The sequence below is a fragment of the Tubulanus polymorphus genome, chromosome 6, assembly GCF_964204645.1.
Source record: "Tubulanus polymorphus chromosome 6, tnTubPoly1.2, whole genome shotgun sequence".
NCBI classification, from domain to species: Eukaryota; Metazoa; Nemertea; class Palaeonemertea; order Tubulaniformes; family Tubulanidae; genus Tubulanus; species Tubulanus polymorphus.
This window is the reverse complement of record NC_134030.1, coordinates 8,581,911-8,605,625: the sequence shown is the minus strand read 5'-3', so window position 1 is coordinate 8,605,625 and position 23,715 is coordinate 8,581,911. Positions and strand designations below refer to the sequence as shown.

Below are 23,715 nucleotides of genomic sequence, written 5' to 3'. Positions count from 1 at the left end.
CTGGTGTAAATTCTAACTTGCCCTTTTCCCGTAATGCTTGTTCGCCTCGGGACTTATACGCAGACTAATACCTGTTATATCAGAATATAAGACAAAAACGACTACACGATACAGCGGTAAAAAAATGTTAGGAGACATTAAATTTCTGGTATCTTTATAGCAGAGAATCGTGTGTCTTTTCATACATGCTTATTTCTGGCTAATCTGATTTTCAAATTGCGTAATGGTAGAATCCTCGGCCGATGCATTCACTTTAGTTCAGGCTGATTGGATAATTGTTTGAATGAACCGGAACCGAAATTCCAATTCTGTATAATATTTCAATTTTTAAACAAAACATTCCGTAATTTCGACCGCCGACCACGCAACTATGTCCCAAAATAAATGGGCTTGAATGCGTACACTCTATTTGTTTGTTAAGTGAGTGGGACTGGAAACATTTCAGCGATGAATTCAGAGGCAGCATCCAGACTCCAGCAAAACTATAGTGAGCCTAACGTCGGAGCTAAAAACCTACAAAATCTGACATAAAGAAGCTGGAAAACTTGTGTTTAGATCTACTCAGTCCGGTTGCGCGATACCGAAACCTCTAGACAACACGAAAATCTGTATAATTGGTCTGGAACTAGGGGTGAATAACAAACCCACGGACACTTGTGATGAAATGTTTAGTCATCTTGGCCATAAAAACTATATCTGTTCATCGATATCCGATTTCAAAATCAAACCACCGGTTTCGCTCCCGGCAGGTGCGGTTTTTGTAAGGGACACTAAATCAAGACAAATCCAACGAAATCTATCTACCAAACAAATAGATGACAGGGTCAATCCCTATTTAAAGATCAAACACAATATTTCTCATTTAATCTTACTTATAATCCAAATCTGGGTGTGATGATTTATTTATGATCAACGGTTTTGTAAATCGTTATTCAATAAACGGCAATGCCCCAGTAGCCCACTAATGAGAATCTTACGAGAAGTCCTTCATGATGCCATCGTCGGGACCGATAAGAAATATCGCGTTATAACGAATTTGGCGTTATAAAGAATGGTATTTTCATTGAATATGAGGTAGATCGAAAAAATTGGTTCTCTGATAAATAGTGGCGTTATGAGAACGGTGGCACGAAAACGGATGGCATGATAACGAACTTTGGCTACACGCCCCTAGAAATCTAGCAATATACTACTGGAATCGATCGAAATTACAATCGGCGAGAAGCTTGTTGTGTGTGAATTCTGTGAGTCGGATCCTGTTTCGAAATAACTCGCAAATTAATCCTTTTAAAAAAACCAGTCAATACGAAATTTCCATCGGTTAGAAAAAATATTTATTTTTGTTTCGGATGCAACCTGAACACGATGCTATCATACGGATTAATGTGATGTACACGTTTGTCTAGCTGGCCAACTGGCTGCGGTGAATACTTTGGTTTTGGTGTATTTTAAGTAGCTCGAAACAATTCGTTGAAACTGTCATATAACACCGGTACTTCGAACGCGCAAGAAATGCCACCAACGATTGAGAAATAAATTGGGAATGAATTCATTCATATGGAGCCTATCATTTCAACAGCGACGGCGAAGCCAGGATTTGTAGAAGGTGGGGGGCCAGGGCACGCAAGTACCGGAGAGCACACGAGTAATCGCGAAGAGTACCCTGACGTGGCGAGCGACGATGGCACGAAACCACCGAAGGATTGTCTGGGGTCTTCCCCCGGAAAATTTTGAAATTTTGGTATTCTCCAAGGCTATCATGGCTGTCATGAGGGAATAATTCATATACATTTATTCATAAACTGAAAAAAAAGAATTTTTCCTAGGAATTTTGAGGGCGCCTCAAGAATTTAGGGGGAACCATAGTCTACCTGGTCCCCCTTGGATCCGCCCTTGACTCGTGTTATAATTCATGAAATTAAAATATATACCGGACGTACGTATATCCGATTAATGAAATATGATTATCAATCATACGCAAGAATGATTACGTCCATTTTAACAGACGCGTCACAATAGCGGGCTAATGAGAATGTTTCACGTTGCATCATCCAGCACCTCGGTAAAACTGTTGGACGTACGTATAAATGCTGTGTCGGTTACGTCGCACGATCGACATCTCGATCAGTCGTCGGATTCTTTAAGGCGGCGAAGTTGTTCGATGATCAGTCCGGCGGGGTAGTTCTCCAACGGTACTTGTGACGTAAACACCTCGAGATCTAAAGAACGACAAAACAAATTTCCTGATTTGACATTCGAGAATGTGCGATGAGTGTGAATACTGATGTTAATAATAGCTATTGGCCGTGATGAATTGATATTCGACGACGCGCTTAATAAAATATGGCTAAGATGGAAACATATTATATCATAGGGAAACTAATAAGATGATCACACAATCACAGTTATTGTAAATTGTACATATGATACTTTATTTCCGCTTGTTAACAATGTGGGTGTAACAAAAGCATAAAAATGTCATGTGTCAACCAAGGGCTTTTTTCACAGGAATGATTTGACGCTAAAATCCGTCAAATGGAAAATGTATATAAGGCTAATTTTGATATACGTGGTGTCTCTATAACAGGATCACAGATAAGCCCAAGTCCTTTTCATGTTCAATATTTTGAAATCATATTTTTGAAACTTTGTCCCTCGATGTCCCTTACGCGTCCTGGAAAAATCGGAAAAGTTTCGCTTTTGGTGGATAGTAATATTCCTGGTCGGGAAGAGTTTCTATAAGATATGGTGATATCCCTTTAATTGTCATTTTCTCTAGAGCGACTAAAATTTGTATACGGTCAAAATGAATAGAACATCGGGATTCGTCTATGTTGTACAGCAATTTCATTTGACGCAGTTGACAGTACCACTGCGAGTGTTAAACTTCTCGTGATTCAACTTTTGTAAATGGATGTTTTGACCATAAAAAATCTGTGAATACTTTCACCTTTTCATTTCAACCATTGGGTGAGAATTACGTGTTTCACATGATCTTTTCAATTTTAAAAATCAAAAACATACCGCGTTCGGTGAGGCTTCGTTTTCCGCCTAGAGGTGAAGTGTTGCATCTACAGCTTGTGCCTCCGGTTCCCGTTGCGCACAACACTCTGCAGTGTTCAAATCCTGTTGTACAATGCGAAATGAAAATGCGGTTGCTTATAAAATGAGTGACACAGATTTGATTACGTAAAACAAGATTTAGCAAGATATAGCTGTTAGAAGAGTACGAATATACGTAATTATGATTTAAAACATTTTTAATATCACTTATTTTCATTTCATTACACAAGAGCAAGGCGTTATTTCTACAATTCGGAATTTCAAGCTTAGTTAAATGTTGGATGGTTGCCGTGAAAATATTCGAAAATTTCGATCAAAATCGATCATTGCATTCATATGTTGGATTGTATTGCTCACGTTTTTCTATCTGTCTGCGTTCAATTGGAAAACCGTAACTCCTCTTCGACTCTGATCCGGTAAGGGGCGCCGTATTGCATCTGCACGCATTGCCCCCTACTCGAAGAAAACACAACATTCGACATGTCTCATCTGAAACCGAAATAAACGGGTTCGTTACGCAAAAGAAAACTTTGCATCGTTAATGAAACAAAGACTATTTAAGTAAAAGAAAAAAATTCAAAAATTCCCGTTGAATTATTCAGACGACAGACTTCGCAAGCAGTGACGTGAATGCTTGATTTGACGAGTAATTTTCGCATTCTCTTTAGAAAATAGCGATGTCGTTTTTCGAGGAAATTAAGAAGAAAAAATGTTAACGCCGCGATTACGGAGTCGTGGAATTACCTGTTCGTTTTTGATGCTGCACGCATTCGCATTTAGATGATTGCAATCCAACGCCACATATAGCATCGCACATTTCTATGTTAAAATAAAGAGAGAAAACGAGAATTATGCGTTGTCTAAAATCATCGACGATTATATTTCATATCTGTCGTTGTGTAAGTCGGATAATCGCTTATATCGGATGAATAGTGATGGTCCCGGTTTTTCCTTCTCTTTTTCAAAGAAATTTATATTGCAAAGTCAGATTTTATATGTGGGAAACTCGCCTATCTCGTTGTACTTTTCCTGGTCCCAAAAATGAATAAAATCAGTTAAAATCACTCGCCAAAGGTCGGAGGCCCATTGCAGTTTGATTCCTTCCCTGTTCCGACTCAGAATCAGAATAAAAAAATCAACGCGAAATATTTCATTTATCCATATCATTTCTTGTAGATGTTGATTTAATGTTTCCGTTTACAGAAAGTGATTCTCAAGTCGTAGTTTTCAGGAAAAGTTTCGGCTTATTCAAATTCGGAGGATTATTCTTGGTCCCAAAACATTCGAATTGTGCAAGGCTTACTGAATTATAACGCAGGAAAGTACGGCATTATAAGACATGGGGAGATGCGTACGGAAGCGATAAGGGGCCTCGAGATGTCGCATTCCAACTCGACAAGTCGTCATATTTATGTCGATATATCGAGATATATCGCGTCAAGTCGACATGAATATGTCGACATATCGTGACGTTTTCACGACAAATTTCCCTTTTTTGCCCATTTTCCACGGGACAAGCCGTCATTTGAAAACACGTCTAAATGTAAGATGAGGACAATAGTAATATGACGACTGAGTTTCAAGTCGTCATGAATATGTCGACTTGTCGCGAGGAAAGTGGTCGAGAAAACGAAATATGTCGTCAAAACGTCACGATATATCGACATATTCATGTCGACTTGACGCGATATATCGCGGTATGTACTTCGTTTTAACAAAAGAATTCTGTAAGAATTCTGTACTTCGATTTCCGATTTCAAAATAAAATCCCCTGTTTCGCTCCCAGCAGGTGCGACGGGTTGGTAAGGGACACCAAATAAAAACAAATTTAAACGAAATCTACCGATCAAATTAATAACAGGGTCAGTCCCTATGTTAAGATCAAAAACCGCTGTTTGGTCATCCTAGTAGCACGAAGCCAGTAAAATGACCTATTTCAATACGAAAATATGTAATTTTTTTGTTGGATAAGCCTTCTACTTACGATGGTACGGGATGGCTGCTACCTGTGACCAGCACATGACTAAACACACCGTAATGGCCATTACATCACTCGGTCGTGGCATCATCTGAAAAAGAGATAGTGCTTAAAATGATTCGCAGTCTTAGGTTGGTTTAATTATACTTGCAAACCTATAATCATTCACCTCCGGGTATTCGCCACATCGTATTTCAGAACAAACATAGCACCGTATAAATGTACTTTCTTCCGAATGACTTAAATATTCTCGACATTATGATATGCTGCTTTTTCACGATACGCGATATCAAACCCAATACAACCTTACGCCACAGAGATTTTGTCTTGTTTTTGAATATGTACTATCCGCCTACTGGTTACGAATGTTATTCTAAAAGTCGACTGACAAAAGTTTTGGATTAAAGAAAACAATCTTTTTCAAGCATAATTTTCGGTGTACGCATTAGGACAAACACACTGCGTAGCCAGGTACGTTTACTTAAGTATCCTACTTGAGATATCTAGAATAGCTTTACATGGAACGTGGTTTAGAGATCCCCAATGCATTGAAGTCCTTCAACGAATTGTCTGTAATAGCGTATGAACATTTTCGAGCGCACGAAAGTGGAATGAACAAAAAGATGAACATCGCAAGATGAAATCGACGAAAAACACACCGGAAGTAACTGTCGCTGAAGTCAAGACTGTCATGAAAATGCATAAAAGCATTGCTCCATTCAAAGGAATTGAATTCTTTTGCAGTAGACCCACATCAAGAAACCCACCGTGAATCTATCCTTTAATTCTAAAATGAATATTACTTTTGATATGACTTTAACTTTTTGAAATTCTAACAAGTATCTTCAAGCATCTTAGAAACGGTACGTGACTTTATGATTATGATTCATTTTTAGTTTGCAGGTGCTCTTTTCTTGGTGACGCTGTGCGACATATTTTTTTTAGAAAGCCGTGGATCACATCAACTTAGTGAAATTCGTTTCTGTTAAACGTTCCAAATTGTAAAATAGAAAATGAAACACACAGTGGTGCGCAGGTATCTAAGTAAACGGTATGTTATATTGTGAAATTTCACGAACTGACCAGAAATACATGAATACGTGCTTAGAAACCAACTAGGTAGAGTTTGAATTTTGAAATGAAAAACAATACAAAATTCAGTTCGATCTGAACGAGTGGTAAATGAAATCACGATTGGTTACAAATGAATTACTAAAAGGGCAATACAAACGAAGTGGAATTTTGAATGCGTTGTTCTTCATGCACGTTAGTTAGAACATTTTTCGCTTAAGCCACGATTTTTATTGAGTTCCGTTATTAGGCATTATTATCGGAGATGCTGAAGCGACTCTCGAGAATAGGTTGAACAGGCTTGTAATCCTACTAAATTCTAAATTCTCTTTGATAGCGATAGATTTTACTATGTCCACGGTTTATGTCTGGGATCGTTTGGTGGAATGATAGCGAAGGCGCGTAATCGCCTTACAAGACGTCGACCTCGGGGGTTTTCTAAGATACAACGCACGCAAACACACTGAAAACTACTTTTCACGCGAAAAAGGTTTCGGCTTCTATCACGGTCACCATTTGTCTGCCACTGACAACGATTCTTTTCAAAGAATTGTATACATATTGTTATACCGCTGTAACCGTAAAATCCTACAGTCATAGTTAGTTTTACATTTTGAATCAGTTGATCACGATTTCGCGACGTCACAATAAGTGTAAATTCCCACAATTGTTGAATGACTTAAAAAGGTTTATCTAACAATACTAGAAACATTTCGGACCCTTCATCACTCCAAAATGATCCTTTGTGGGATTTGTAGGATTTTACATTAAGTTTTACATTTGATTGTGATATTCTACTCTTATTTCTCTTATTACTTGAAATTTGAATATGGTTTATTTTTTGCGTTACGTTGAAACCACACTATTTTACTACGATACTATTAAACAACGCATCGCGACGCTACCGCTGAACCTAATCTTCAAACAAAATTGCCGTGTAGTTGAACGTTAAACGGAAATTTAACAATCACGTGAGGTCAATATTGAAAATTGTTATGATCATGAAATACACAAGTTTAAAACCAATTTGATGACACGTTAAAACGAACAGGTTGAATAACGAGATTTCTCCCCGAGTCCTTCAACATTAATCGTAGTACGTAACTGAAATACGCGATCTACATCATCTTCCTACAAACAGTTCTGTTCAACCCAAAAATCTGTAAAACTATCCGCATTCGGAAAGATCCAGGCAACCTGAGTGATCTCCACTCGTTTCTTTCAAAGTTAAAGCTTAATTCAACTTGTGATTTCAAAATCAATTTCGTGAATAGTTTATCATTCCTAATATTTACTTGATTTGTTCATGTGTAGAATATGTATTTTTCATGACTATTCGTAATAAGAGAGATATCGCTTAGACAATAAAGTTCATAATATATGTATAAACCTTCACGCACTATTCTGAACTTATGTCCATGTCTCAAATATACAAAGTGGATAGAACTCCTCAAATGACAATATGACGGTTTATAAGCCGTGAAACGTTTTTGCACTTTCGGGGATGAGGGATATCTTTGAAATAGATTCGAGATTTCCTTCGCACGTTTTACCTAATAATAGACACCGCGTCATTTCAACAGTCAAACTACAGTTTCAGTTATTACTTAGAGTTGGCTAATCTCGCAATAAGAAACCTTGGAATGTTTATTAAAAACATTCCCGGATTCACCGCATTGTGAGAAGGTAGATGCGTGGTATCAAATCTGCGATTGGGTTTAATCAACGCTCGAGTCCATCTTCATCCGGATCAGATGTCATTTTTTATCATGACGCTCATTATACGGATGTATTGTTATACGTAGCTTTGTGTTACTATGATGATTCGAAAATCAACGATGTCATAAGAAAAAGCTATCCGGTGATCATCCTAGGCAGCAGTTTTTTTCCTAATTTCATCCCTACTCATGGACGTCTCCGCGGTACGAAACGTGAGCACGTCGTTCGATTTTCTTGCGAATATCATCGCGCCAAAAACGGTCTTAAAATGGATACCCATACGTAAATACGATTTTTGAAGGGAGTGTCAATTTTACGTAGTGTAAGGTCATAGATGGCTTATAAGAAATTGAAATCGAACCTGGCTAGGTCGGCGTGTCATTTTCATTTACAGAATTGTATGACCAAAAAAACTCCACATTCTATATAAAATTTCATTGCCACGCGCGGGTAATAGGATCGGGCGCGGTGGTAGCAAACGAACGAATATGTTATATGGATGATAATCCTGCAGATATTGTGTCTGGTGGGTATCATCCCATTGAACTATACTCCCATGACTGTATATTGAGGCTGAAGTTTAGTAAAAGCTTTTGTACGGCAGATTGAATGATAAAATGTGTGCATTGACGAAAAATGTTTCGAACCAATCTTTTTTGGCAATATAGTATATGCTTATTTAAACCGCAATTGAATTTTGTATAGTCCGCCAAGGGACGCGATGCATATTTTCACGTGAGGAAATCGATTCGCACGAATCAAAAATGCTAGATGTCGGAAACGACTTTATACCAGATACATTCTGAATTATACGATCATTTCATCGGTGGTTCCGTCTTAAATTGATCGAAATAAACTATGTTTACGATTCCGAGTAGCTCCAAGTAAACTTCGAATATTTCTAACAAATATGACCCCAGGACGATAAACAACTAACGGATGGATCTCAACTAATCCTGGTGAAAGTCTCGTTGCATGCTGTTTTATCCGTAATCGAAAAGGAATAGAAAATAGCCAACTTCTGTGCCCGCATGGTGAATAGCTTTGAGACACAAATACGAGGTTTTTATTTAGATGTTAGCCAGTTTGAAATGCATATTTCGTGTCGCTTCTAAATGTCGTTTAGAAAATCGAAGCGAATATAACGGGGATTTTTCCGTTAGTGCCTCGAATAATGTCAAGCGCTATACATTTTCTGTAACGCGCAGAGGACGCGCCATCAGTCAAACCTATCTCGTTTCCGGTTAATAGATCGGGTGAAAAAAGCGCTCGCATTTATTGTGACAAACGGTCCTAGATTACGTTGTCAAAATTGAACAAGTTAACGCATTCATTAAAGGAATGGCTGTAAACATACATCTTTATAAAATATTTTTTTCAAAAATAGGCATTGACCCTGTTATTATCTGATTGTTAGATTTCGTTCGATTTGTTTCGGTGTCCCTTACAAACCACCTGCCGGGGTCGAAACAGGGGGTTTGATTTTGAAATCGGTAAACGGAGTACAGAAATATACTCAACTTTGACCAAGATTTAAAGATGTTTTGAAGAGCATACGTACACCTTTGAAATCATTCCTACCGGATACGTGTTGTGTGTAATGTGTATAGGAAGGTTTGTTACGTTAGGAACGAAAAATTCAAATCATTTTCATTCACAAGCGGCTATAAGTTGGAAAACGCCGGCTGGTGTTTACCACGCCCGCTATGACATCACACATGCCGTAAGTGATAAACAGCCAATAACATTTCACAGTATCCAAGCACGGCTCATAGGTAACACAGGAATTTGCACGTATGACAACGTGGCTTTTTGTGAGGTTTTTTACATGCGGGCAATTCCCACGCTGTTCGATAATCATGTCCATATGTATCTGTAAAGTGTTTATTACATGCGCATATAATAGTGGGGGGTTTGACCAAACAAATGTACTTTTCGTCGCAGTAGTTGTATTGCAATGAAAACGATTTTATGAAAATGAAATGAAAAGATCGTGTCCTCATCAAACGTTATGGCCTTAATTAGCATGCAGTCGAACTTGATGGCGTCGCTTGAGTGATTGCCTCGGTTTTCGAGTCGATAAAGAATATATAACACATGAATTGCGGTTTGATCTCTTAAAAGATTGGTTTGAAAAAGTCACAGAGAGACATTATGTGAGTATTGCTATAGAAAAGCTTCACCCAGCACTGGCAGTGGTTGTCTCCACCAGTGATCTCCGTCGCTCTAACGATCCTAGTGTAACCAACTGTGGTACATCAGACACTAAGATTCTTGGTGAATAGAAAAGCATGCGAAATTTCATAAGCCGTGTTTCCTTGGCGTTTTGGAGAAAATTGGTTTTTACGAAACAAACTGAGATAATCGAAGTTCTCATTCTGTGTATAGGCGTCGAAGACAAAGGCCTGTACTATCTGGCACGTTCACTTGAAGTTGAGTAGACGTCAGTATCGTTTTTCTGTAGTTATGACATCGCGTTCGACAAAGTATTAGGTGTGTTTCATTCATCGGGGATTCCGTTTTAGTACGAAAGCGAAGAATTGAAGCGACGCCATTCATATTTCAGTATTTCAGTTTCACAACCAGTTTCCTTTACAGTTTAAGAGATCATGACTATTCGTCGTGAAAATGAGTTGGCAGTAATGTGTGGGTACCTATTTCTTAAGAAAACGGTTGCCCGTTTTGTAGCTATTGTAACAAACCATCGTCGGCCAACGAAAGGTCTTGCTCACGTTGCTTGCTCGCTCGCTCGTCGTCCGGCTTTGTAACGGTTGTCACATTTGCAGAGCACTCGACTCCACTTAGCGTACTTAATTAAAAGCTGGTGTTCATCGTCACGAGATACATCGAAGCCCGTGCAATAATCATACATTGGTAATCAAGTTGTCTAACGATGAATAACAGGTAAGTTAACATCGACCGACTTATCGTTAACACGACAAATAACACGCACAAATATAACTTGTTTGTCGCCTATTTGTCCTCGGTCACAATCGACTCATCAGCGGCGACTGCGATCACAAAAAGATAGTCGCCTGCTTTTAGACGGGGCTAGTCCCATAGCCCAGACCTGAGGCAAGAATATTATGTCTTCATTTCTTTGGCTCCAGAACAGATGCCTGCTTAGAACTTAGGTTGTGTTCCTATTAAGGGCTCATTTTGAGCATGGAACGAAGAGTCCATTGGTTGAGGTATGAAGTGAATATATTTCGTAATTTTTGCCATTGTTTTATTTCAGGTTTACAATAAGCACACAGTTTATTGAATCACTTTTATGCATTTTTAAGCATTAAGTGAACCTGTCCCCATTAGTGAAATACGTTTTACAATTTCATTCTTTCGCATCTTTTTGTCAATGCATTGAGAATTTTATAAGTAACCAGGCCTAATCGAACCTTGTCGTTGGCTGAATTAGAAGGCTAGACGTTGACGTGAAGCTTTGATCGAATCGAGCGGAACACCGATAAAAACCATGCACAAATACTTTTTGTCGTCAAAACCTTGATGCTGGTCCGGTTCACTACGTAAACATTATCGCCGATAATGATTCGCCGCAAACTTTTATCATCGAAAAGAATCAGCTGGTGGGCGATGCACGTTTCGTGAAAAACGACTACAACTAAAGGAGCGGTTGCTCTTTTGCAATAGAATCTTACCAAACAGTGAAAGGTACTTGGAAAACGTTAACCCATCGATGATTTTCTATCTTCGAGTAATTTTCATGTACTTTAGATTGGGGTTGTAAGCCTTACAATAAATAGAATGTCGTGTGGTATGATTCACTGCCCTGGGGTAACCGACGGCCGTTCCGACCCAGTTCTAAGAAGATCCACTTATTTCAGGCGTTGGCATTTACAAATATGATACGACAGGCAATATACAGTACAGTCGATTTGAGTAAACCGCTTGTAGTATCCTTATTATCGGAACATGATTTTTTTTCAAGCCGAACAGTATTCAACTTTTCTTTTCGAATATCAATAAAAATGTTTTCTGCAAATACACAGAAAAGCACTGAACATCTAAAGGAGTTGAGTATTAAGTAAAAACAAGTGGACATTCGGTCACCGACTTAAGCACGATTTCCCGAAGTTACTGTCGATTTCTGTGAGAAATAGTTTGTTTCTCCGATGTATTATCAGATGAATTATTTATTTTACGGTAAACATTGGTGTTATTTGCAGTAATGGCTTAATTGTACGACCATTCTCGCTCAAGATTTCCATTCAAAATACAAAACCATTAGTTAGCCACTTCGAGCCAGGTCCCACCAGTTGATGGGCGGATTTCTTAACTGACCTTAAATCATAAAATAAGTCTGTACAACAATCCTCATTACACATCACGGTTGGTTGATGTAATAATATGGACGAAAAAAAAATTCGAATATAGAACTTGACATTGTACATTGTACTCCTCATTCACAATAGAATGGTAAATTTTTTATCGATATGACGTCATGATATTGTTGCCGCCACAGGGTTGCAATAAGAGGTTGCAATAAGAATAGTCCACATGTCTGGCACCGACAGAGACCTCACCAATCGCTTCTATCATCAAGCACATCCGACGTAGACCGCCGAGAAAATAGAGAGAAAATTAAAACAACAAAAGCTGAATGTTCGGCCAACACGTCTGCGATCAATGTTTAGAAAAGAGCATTTTCAGAGATTAAACCAACGTTTATATCAACAGTCTCATCCTGAGAACGACGTACTAAAGAGGCCCGAGCGAATTTCACTCAGAAATATCTTATTCGTGCTCGATTTCTATGAGCAGATATCATACGACTGGCCCGTAGCGTGAGAAATATGCGGGTGGGCTCTTTATAATTTGGCCGGAACTGAAAGGGGTCTCGTGCCCAAACCCAAGAATATTTTGAAAATGTGATGCTCAGATATAGCCCTATGAGTGGTTCCCGTTGATATAACGAAGGTCTAAGTAAACGAACAAATTCAATATGTATAACATTGTAATGATGAAATAGTTGTAAATGTAACGTTTCTGCTTATTCTTTCCTTCCATCCATCCGTCCGTCCGCCTGACCGCCAGCCCGCCCGCCCGCCCGCACGCCCGCCCGCCCGCACGTCTGTCCGCCCGCACGTCTGTCCGCCCGGACGTCCGTCCATCCATCCATCCATTGTTTGTTCTGGGATGCATTGAGTCGTCTTGTTCTTTACAGGCTATCGCCTTCGGAATGTAGAAATGCTCACTCGTCACTAAATCTAAACCGGACTTAAGGTTACACGCAGAGGAGATATCCGAAAAATAACAGTACTTCATCAACTAGAATTAGACCAAGATTCGTATGACAAGATCTATCTTTCTCGAAAATGTCTTTGAATAAATCAAATGGGAAAATCCTTAATTGAAGAATTTTCTAGTTCTCAGTGGCGTAATGATTCTTAAATAACAGGGTTTGACAATGCGATCGTCGGCTTTGTTCCTGATTTAACAAACGGATCGTCGTTAATCAGGCTGATTTATCAAATATAAAACAGGAAGGAACCCGTCTAATGGCGAGGCTATGATCGACTGTGGCAGTCTGCCGGAAATCTACAGCGATATTAATTTGCATATTAAATCTGCGCGCGCGACGACGATTGGAATAATTCAATCGCTTTATCTTTAAAAGTCAACTGCATTAAGCGTATCACTTTTATCTACGTATTCCATTGGAGTAAAACTTTCGAATGTAAATATGATATTGTTGATCTAAAATTCTTATTCGGTTTTGGCAAATGTTTTTACGTATATCGATTAACATCGCAAACACATTTAATGATTTTTAACGAAGTGCTTTCAGTTGATTTTGAAATGCGTATGGAAGACATTTTCTTATTTGTCATTTACACTGAAATGTATTTATTGATTAGAAACTTTCAATCGCCGGAAGAAATACTTGTTTCACTGAAATGTATTTATTGAATAGCAACTTTCATTCGCCGGAAGAAATAAATACTTGTTTCAACTTGTGTTCATAAAAAGGATCTTGAAATACACAAGTTTCGTTTTCCATGCAGAAATCGTTGTTCTTGGTGAATCACAAAAAATGGGACCCGCGCTGGAGACGAACTATAATGAACGAGACAATCTGATGAAGACTCAAGTTCAAATTTACGTAGATTTGCTCACCATTCCTCCGGTATAAGTATTGCCAATGAGATAACGGATATAAACCGAATGGTCAAAATCAGGCCGAGAGTGGAGCTTAGAAAATGTCAAAAAAGTTGACATACCGAGATTTACCGCCAGGCGTGTTACAAACAGCAAAAATGGTTTTAATTCATGCCTATCAGGCAAGATGGAGTCGAAAATATTGCCAGTGATATCGAAGAAAATTGACATTATATTTTTTTCTACCGGGTATTTTTCACATTTCATTGCTTTACACGGATAGCCTTACTATATTTAGTATCGAATTTCCTTTCATGTTTTCATCAATGAAAATCAGATGATTATATTTTCCGGCGGGCGTTATCGCAGTTTTAGGATTATAATTATATACCGTAGTTTAGCTGAATATTTAAGGGCAGTAGTTCATGGCTATTCAGCGCCGGATTTAAAGATAGATTTTTACCTATCATAATTTTTCGAGTCGGTATAACTTTTCGTCTGCGTCTATTTAATATCGTTTTCTGCACACTACGCAAAAAGGGACCCGCGCTGGAGACGAACTATAATGAACGAGACAATCTGATGATGACTTGAGTTCAAATTTACGTAGATTTGCTCACCATTCCTCCGGTGTAAGTATTGCCAAAGAGATAACAGATATAAACCGAACGGAACAATAACGCCGGCTTAAATTGTCAGAATCAGGCTGAGAGTGGAGCTTAGAAAATGTCAAAATAAGTTGACATACCGAGAATTATCGCCAGGCGTGTTACAAACAGTAAAAATTGTTTTAATATTGATGCCTATCAGGCAAGAAAGAGTCGAAAATATTGCCAGTGATATCGAAGAAAATTGATATGATTTTTCTTTACCGCGTATTTTTCACATTTCATTGCTTTACACGGATAGCCTTACTATATTTAGTATCGAATTTCCTTTCATGTTTTCATAAATGAAAATCAGATGATTATATTTTCCGGCGGGCGTTATCGCAGTTTCAGGATTATGATTATATACAGTAGTTTAGCTTAATATTAAAAAGAGCAGTTCAAGGCTATTCAGCGCCGGATTTAACGATAGATTTTTTAACCTATCATCATTTATCGAGTCGGTATATCTTTTCATCTGCATCTCCATTTAGTATCGTTGTCGTTTAATAAATAAAGCCTGCCACGTTCGATAATCAGATCACATAAACGAGCGCGGAGGTAAGTTTAAGTGCGTTTAGATAATTGAATATAGTTTCGCCGTCGCGATGAAATAGTCTATTCACACAAGGCACAACCACGCTGCGAGAAATTTTCAAATCATCCAGAATTTCTTAGAAATAGTTGTTTTAGTGAATGCTTAAGTTTTAGCTTCGATACGTACGTCGTGTATGATGCACCAATCTGAGTACATTTTTATAATGCACGGTTCAAAAACGTTATAAGCACGTTTCTATGGTTTCCATTTCCAGTAAAAAAACCTTGAAAGAACCAAGGACCGCTCTAATAATTGACTAGAACCAAATGAATTATCCGTGTGGCTAATCAGACTGAAGCGCATTCCCGCTGACGCGGCTGATCAACAGAATCCAACTTCAAAGCCCAAGTCCAAAGCTGTGAACGTTATTGAATATTGAATGAAATTGGATTCCCAAACGTTAATTAAATCAGACAATCGCAGAAATACAATTTAGGTTAGAGCAAATTTATTTCGCCGATACAGTTTAAAAGAGGGCACCACATCGAATCGACCTATAATCTTTACAGCGCATTAGATAAATTGGCGGCAGTTGAAAGGCAGCGGTTCAGTAAAATGACTACTTGATGATCACGAGACTGTGACAGCGTTTAAGCAGATCTATCTTTCTTGTGAGAAACCATGATGAGAGCACAATACGAATGATTATTTTCGGAAAACTGGCTGACCGCTGCCCGGTAGGCCTTTCCAAAGAATCTTCCTCGTCAAATCAATCCCTGCCCTACTTATGCACGTCGAATATCTCTCTTAAAATCCCACATCCTGAGTGTTCATATACGTATCTTATCTAATTTTCCCATCGCCAAAAGTCATAAGGATTTGGCGCTCAGAACTGCAAATCTGATATTTCAGTTTAAGACTATTTCAAGACTAATCTTGGTTAATGGAAAGTAGTATTTCTATCTGTCGATGGCGCGTGTTATCCGGAAAAAGTAATTTTCTGCGTGTTTTCTGCTGGAAGTAATCACCTGTACGTATGCTAAAAAAGTGTATGTTTGTCGTGAACACCCAGCTGCTGACGAGGCATACCTCATAATTGAATGGTCGCCTCCGGCGATTGGCAATTATTGCTTGTTATTCTGCCTTTAAATTTTGATTATGATTTTTTGCCGACTCGCTGTTACGTTAGAAGTTACGTAGGAATTCAAACCATTTCGTAAACTTAAGAGATATCGAGCGCGACCTCATAGTGTATTCGTTTTGTATTATACGCGTGCCATAGAAATACTTATTACAATACTTAAGTTAAACTCAGATGCAAAAAACCAGGTATAGTTTAAACAAAGGAATACGTTACATTCCCTTTACCTACATCCTCGCTTGCCAGGGTTTGATTGCCTCCCGCCGAAGCTCGCCCCAACTGTTGGGGTTGATCACAAACCCTGTGGTCGCAAACTCTTCATTGGTCTATTACATCGCCCGAGATTACCCGGGCGGACAAATTGCCGCTAAGCGGTCACCAGTATATATAAACAGCCAATTAGATGCGTAGCAAATCTGCCGGTGATTGGCTTAAAGCATGAACTGGTGGCCGCTTTGAAGTGTAAACTTGTCCGTCCAAGAAATCTTGTAAATGTAATAGACTATTTCAGATGATTCAGAATCATGCACCAAATCATTCGTTTTAGCTGCTACTGGAGGTTCCTATTTCATACAGATATCGTCAGACCTCTTCTACCGTCTCTCCAGTCTCATAACAGAAATATAAGCACTTTGTTCGGCGATTTCCTCCTACATTTGAATTTTGTAAGATATTCCTTTCAAATATTGCTTATCTGTAGTTTCACTACTGCCTATCGGCAATGTCACCAAGCCGAACTCATTGCTCTCACTCTTCGAAATCGCAGTCACTATGTCTTCACACAAACCTGACAAATCATTTGCAAGAAAAGTGTTCGCCTTTTAGAGCGGTTCTCCAAAATGTTCTTTAGAAACAGACTCTACTTGTTATGTGCTAGAAACTGCATGGCATATTCAGTGACACCATCGTCCTACTGATAAAGATTTATCAATTCTCATTTCCTTTCCACACTGGTTCCTTGTTTTCCTTTCCTTTTTTACTTGATGTTTGCGACAGCGGCCTTAAGGCTTTGCTTGGCCAACACAGAAAGCTATATTTCTTTCTCTCAATTTATAATTGTGCTTGTTGAAAAATGTTGTAATTCTTTTGCTGTTTTTCTTTTTGTTTTTTTTCTTTAATTTCTGTATACGGTATAGCCTGTTTATATGCTTTCGGTGTAATAAATTTAAACTTGGTCGGCAGAGGTTCTCAGTTGAAAAATCCGCCATTTGAAAGCAGCGAAAATGAAAATTTCTTTCATTCTGATTGACGAAACAACATGATCCCGAGATATTCAATCCCGTAAATGGACCAATGAAAGGTTTGCGGCCAGGGTTTGTGTCGGTTTGAGCAATCAAACCTGGCAAGCGAGGATGTTTTCCTACGCGGTCCTGAGCTACACACGTCCCGAGGCGGCGTTTACCGAGCTTATGAATCATTATCGACGAAAGAAATGTTGGGGGGGGGGATGTGCACAAATGTAAGAATGAAAGAACTAACTGAATTATTGGGGGAAACACAATCTGGTGGTCAACATTTTCTCGATTCTAGAGTAAGCCGATGACGTCCGCCTTACATAATTCATATTCGTATGCTGTTAACTCAAAGAGTTCCCACATTAAACACAATTCTGGTTGGCATTTGTCTATAGATTATTTCGATTTTAGTGCCGGTGAAGGACTGGCATCTGTGCATTTTTGGTACATGGTTTTTTCGGTAAGTCGGAATTTCAAATCATTCATTCATTACTATCTATTGTCGGTCCTGATCCACTCCCCTATGAATAACGTGCGTCAAAGCTTAGAGCAATTTCATTTTGGATTCCTATTACATCTAGTATTACGATACTTATTTATTGATAGAACTTAATTTTTACCGACTGAAATCAACCCGAGAACTCATTCATATCGTTCGTGGTAACATCACACCATAAGCGAGATGGAGCAACCAGTCAGGCCTACACTGTGAAGAAAAACCCGCTTGAGCTTCGATAGAAAATGCCTTTTTTCGTCAAAAGAAACAAATAATAGTAACCATACAATCGGCGTATGTCTACTGAGTGGTGTCTGAAAATAAGCGAGATATCCCAGACGGGTTAAAAAGTTGATAAGATTTAGAAGACAATCAGTTCCATATCAATTTCCTCCGACTTAAAAAACATACATCTTACCATAGATCCGCGGCCACAGCGAATGAATTCGTAAGTTTATAGTGCCATATGGAATTTGGAAATTTCCTAATAGAGTGTCAAGCCTGCGTAGTTATTCATATGTTCATCAGTTAACATGTATATGTATCTTGTATTCGGCTCACTTTTAACCTCTTTGTACGAACTGGAAATCATATTCAGCCTCCCAATGCGGTTCACTGAAATTGTTCGATTCGTAGCTTCGATCAGGAAGGTAAAATGAACGCCAATGCCGTTGTCGTAAACGGAAAAATAAGGAAAAAGTCATCAGCAAATTAAGAAAATAATCGGCCTCAAAGGTACGACGAAAACACGAATAAAAGAAGTGTGATATATTAAGAAATCTTTTATAGGTGACAAGATGCAGCTGCGACTTAGGCCAACTGCGTGTGGCGAGTAGGGCGATTACGTTGACCATAATAGTACTGATGATGACGTGATCGATTGCTTGATATTATCGTGGGGGGCTATTAGTCCCTCAGTAATCAACTACCGTTAACTTCCGGGTCTAGAATAACAGACTCCTCTCGCCTAACGCCTAATGGATTGGCGTACAGTTTCCATTCAGGTGACTTTTCATTCAATATTGGCGGAAATCCTGATCGTTGATGTCTTCCAGTTTCTTTTTCTTCGACAAGAATTGCGTGAAATGCCCGATAGCTAATGAAATACCGCTGTTACGGACAGTGCAATAAATTACAAACAACCACGCACGGCACTCATTCGGGTAAATCATCTTAGATGTTACATATTTAAAAAAAAAACGATAAAATCTATGCGAGCAGCAATTTTCATGTGTAAAATCGTATCGTCTGTGCTACGAGGAATCGTGGATGCTAAGGAACCTTGTGACCTCGATTTAAGGCGGGCTCAGGTGACTTGCCACTGCTTGCAACGGTGACACGATGGTCACAAACTGGCGACTGTGTTTTCAGTTTCAATATCGAGCGGCATTATGGCGGTTATGTCCGGGAGAGACGATCGGTTCCCAGAAAATAGATATGAGCGACTCGTTGCAATAGGGCATCGCTGGCAGTCATGCGGGCGATGACGGGTCTTAGTGAAGTGATCGTCGCTGGCGGTCGCCAGAGGATCGCGTCACATAACGAGTCCCTGGTAAGCATAAGGCCGACCTATACACGGGCAAATTTACTGGTGAGCACATTTTCTAGTCTACCGACGGAATTCTGATGCTGGTAAATTGATGTAATCTCCAATAGCCCGGGAAAACACTGCTTATCCGATTATCGACATTAATCTCGGATTTGATAAATCTATCGTATTTCGGCGGACGGGTGTATACGAATATAGCCCAGACTACGCCGCAGACTCGGCCGCGTTTTCGTTCCCGCCTCTGGCAAGTGATTATACCTATGGACGAAGTCTGGTAATCTGCGACAGCTGTTATCGTACACACGGATGAAATCGTACTATTGAATGTTGGATGCAACCAGACACAAACGAGCCAAATACTCCGAGGCCGATTATCTGAGAAACAATTATTAGTAATGCCACATTTTTTGCTCGGGTTAGTTATACGTAGTACGTATCCTGTCCAGGAAGGGGACATGGCGCAGTTGAATAACATTTCTCATTGATATTTCTTAAGTTTCGATTTATCCACTGAAATCCACAACCTCCTCTGAATTGAAAGCCGACTTCATAGATAATTAGCGCCGTATCTTTCTCTTCAGGAGGAATAAACTAAATCGTTTATGAAGCTCAATTAAGACCGGCTGGATTGTGCGTGGCGTTGAAATAATATATTGTATATCACGCGCGCTGAAGACGGTGTTCATAACACAAAACATTTTTCCATATCCAATCACTTAGGTTTCTGTTCTAACTCTTCTCAATCTGTAAAACAACGTATATACCAACAAAAAGTGCAAGTCACGATGTAGTTACTGCTATCTTTCCAATGGCACGCTTTTCTCATTATTCGACAAACTATTATCTTCGTACAAAATTGATTTTCATCTGTGATTTTTATATGAAGAAATTTAACGGATTGCATGTACTTCTGCGACACATTCGAGTTGAGTTTTCGACAAACGGTAGATGCTTCTTTCTAAATTCGATCGGTAAAAACAGTGGGGTTTGTGCTAACGCAAATGGAAATCCGACCATTTTTCATCTTTCAGAGACTGATTCAATCATACGGAAATTGTTATTTACCTTCGCGTTTTCACTTTTGTCACCGTACGGGCAAAATGATACTAATTCTGTACCAAAAATGACCTTGATCGCGATGCTGCTCGTCTGCATTCGGTAAGACCAGAACTATTCACTTATGGTAATACACGTTGATATATTAGAGAAATTCTCGACTATTGGTTAGAGTCAATCGAAAGGCGAGGCTGATGTTTCGGCCATTATTTGCTAACAAGCGATGAAATGGAAGGAAGGCCATGCAACAATTTTTTTTTCAAATTAGAATTATGTGTTTTGGTTGATTCTACAGTAGATTGATACTATACTCTTCACAGCTACCGCACGTGACGTAGTGTCTCGTACTTAACCCATTACGACCAATGTAATTTGATATGGATATTTATCATTATTTTGCTGTAATGGATGTAAATAAAGTTTTTCCAAGAGCCCAAATCCATTATCGGTATTAGGTTATCTATATTAACCTATACTCTTTTATCAACCTATAATTTTCACGAAGTTTAAGAGGCAATTCAAAACCATTTGACAACTTTGACCATTGTGTGATAAAGAGTATACCCACATTCAATTAGTGAGCGTATCGAATGGATGCGTTCAGCTTCCTGACATCTTCTCTCGGCAGGGATTCGAACCTTATGGCATCGCTAGACTTAGCTACGGCACGAAACGCTTCCACACTAGACCGGGTGCGCAGGTACATGCGCAGGTTTGCCGCACAAAAACTTGCGGCACCAATAACATTGCTTCTTGTATAATCGATGAGGCAAAATTCACGGTAAAACAATAAATCAAAAAACCCGGACTAAAATAAAATGGGATATCTGATTGGCTAATAATGGCATCATCTAAGCTACATATGTACTTGCGAACTCGGACTAGTGTACCAGGCGTTCGTAACGTGACTGAATCTAGCGATGCTATCAGGTTCGAATCCTTGCCGAGGGAGGATGGCTTCATGCATGAGTTTAATCAGGTTAAGTAAACGATCGACGTTCTGTTCTTTCGAGGATGTTTCGGCTGGTAGTCCACTTTCGCTGGCCCTGTGGACACATTTCGTAGCTCTGTCCCTAGAACCATCTCATGTTTTCTGCGAATATAATCTGACACCTGCGTGCTGCGACAGAACTTATCATTTTTATCCACCCATTTTTTATCCTACATCTGAGAAAAAATGTCTTAGCCGCTAACCAAATTCCATCTACGGTGTCACAAACAAAGCTTGTAGCCATGGAAAAAAGTCCGTGCAACTTTATACTAAAATTACCAATGTGGATATAATTTTATGCGTTATTCTATATCCTAGTCGCATTTCAGCCGGGCCAACACCAATACACCCTACCAGCTATGCGAAATTACCTGATGAAAACGATGCGAACAGACATTTTAATGTCAGTTTTTTACGCGTGGATGATAGTTCCTGTTGGAATATACAACTTTTTGAAAAGTTACTTAATTTTGCAGCCTCACGCAAATCAAAACACGTTGAAGGAAAGTAATGATGGTAATTGTCGATAGAAACGAATTCTTACGTGTACCCGATTTGACAGTGCTCTCCGTCATTATTTGGCCAGAATAGCATCACCTATATTTTACCCGCCAGCGTACGAAACTTTGGGTTGTCAGGACGTGGTCGTCATAACTTTGAAAATGTTTAACAAAATTCGCATAGAACAGGAATTGCAATTGGGTCCTCTGCTAGCATACAAGATTAATAGCAGACGGGAAATCGGATTTCATACTAACGCACGGGAAATCACCAATACAATGATCGCTTATGCCTCGAATATCTCGTGCTCACCTCTCGGATCAGGAGAACATCTGTTTCTGATGGATACACGTCATTCAAGGAATTTCGTCTCCTATGGTTTATGGTATAATGATTTACACAATGGTCAAGTCGTATTATAACGCTGTCGGCAAATCGTGTACAACTTTCGTACATATTCGTTTCTCACGCGAGTGATATTATGATATATCATCATTGATGATGCTGTAGTGTTGGTCGAGAAACATTTGAGTTTTTCCGATTACCGATGTGTCCTGTGTTCATAATCGAATATGTATGTTTGATTAGTATTTGATTCGTCAGATATTCCGCCGTTTACATCACCACTCAGCGTAATTTTTCAGGCAATTATGAAATAAGCACTTGCCTTCCTGTAGACATCCGAGTGCCTACTCAGTTCGAGGGCTTTGTGATATTGGCAAATAAAGTACGTTACTCTCTAACTAGCCTGCTACTCTAATGTATTTTGTTCTAACTACTGTACTGCGACAACATTGCTGCCATTTTATAGGAAACTTTATGCTAAGTGAAATATTCATGTATAGACACATAGAGAAATACATGTCGTGACAGTCATACTTATCATTCATCTCGATTCTTAAATGCCTAGCAAAAAGTTAAATGCGCAGACTACCTAAAAAGAGCGTGTGCCCTCAACTTATAAGCGAAAGAAGCGTCATTCATCTAAAATACCATGCAATCAAAATTCATGCTATCGCTGGAATCAATACAAAGTATGTGAACATATAAAAGCCCCAATTCTAGCCACTCGAAAGGAAACATAGATACGATTAGTCAAATTATCTTTTAACATTCATTTTCGGAGCATTTCGCAGCAGTTTGCAATCTATGAAATACAATTTTCGATAATCTTAAAGAAAAATTGCCATAAACTCGTACCTTGACTGATTGAAATGAGTATCCGTTATTGAAGCTACTTCTGTTTGGTCTTTAACTGGTGCCTTTAACTGTTGTTCAGCCAAATCTCAATCTATCCTGGCGACAGGCAGTTTTCACGAGATGTCCCTGTGTACGTATATATACTTTCTGGTAAGGCGAAGCGAAAATTTTACTTTATTCAATTAATGATATATCAGTATTTTCTAAAGAAATTTTGCGGTATTCCTTGTCTGAGGTCCTTAAACAGCCAAGTTTCTTTCCGTAATCGATCGCCGCCCAAACGTCAACTAGAGCCTTCCTTAAGCGTTACTCTTTCGGGAAACGCTGCAACGTTTAAATAACGGCCCGTGGTGACGTCGCGCGCGCACCAGCGTGATGAACAATGTCGTCAAGTTCGTAGGCGGTGGTCGGCA

General features: G+C 39.1%; 1 protein-coding gene across 1 annotated transcript; it reads right to left on the bottom strand.

The window, feature by feature from the left end:
- Positions 1 to 1,323: 1,323 nt before the first annotated feature.
- LOC141907515 (uncharacterized) lies at positions 1,324 to 23,594 on the bottom strand. Its single transcript, XM_074797180.1, has 6 exons — positions 23,303 to 23,594; positions 5,048 to 5,132; positions 3,808 to 3,882; positions 3,421 to 3,552; positions 3,025 to 3,126; positions 1,324 to 2,219 (listed from the first exon to the last, which is right to left on the bottom strand). The coding sequence occupies exons 2-6, from the start codon at positions 5,130 to 5,132 to the stop codon at positions 2,125 to 2,127; spliced, it is 489 nt and encodes a 162-aa protein (XP_074653281.1). The 5' UTR covers positions 23,303 to 23,594; the 3' UTR covers positions 1,324 to 2,124.
- Between the last annotated feature and the right edge of the window lie 121 nt (positions 23,595 to 23,715).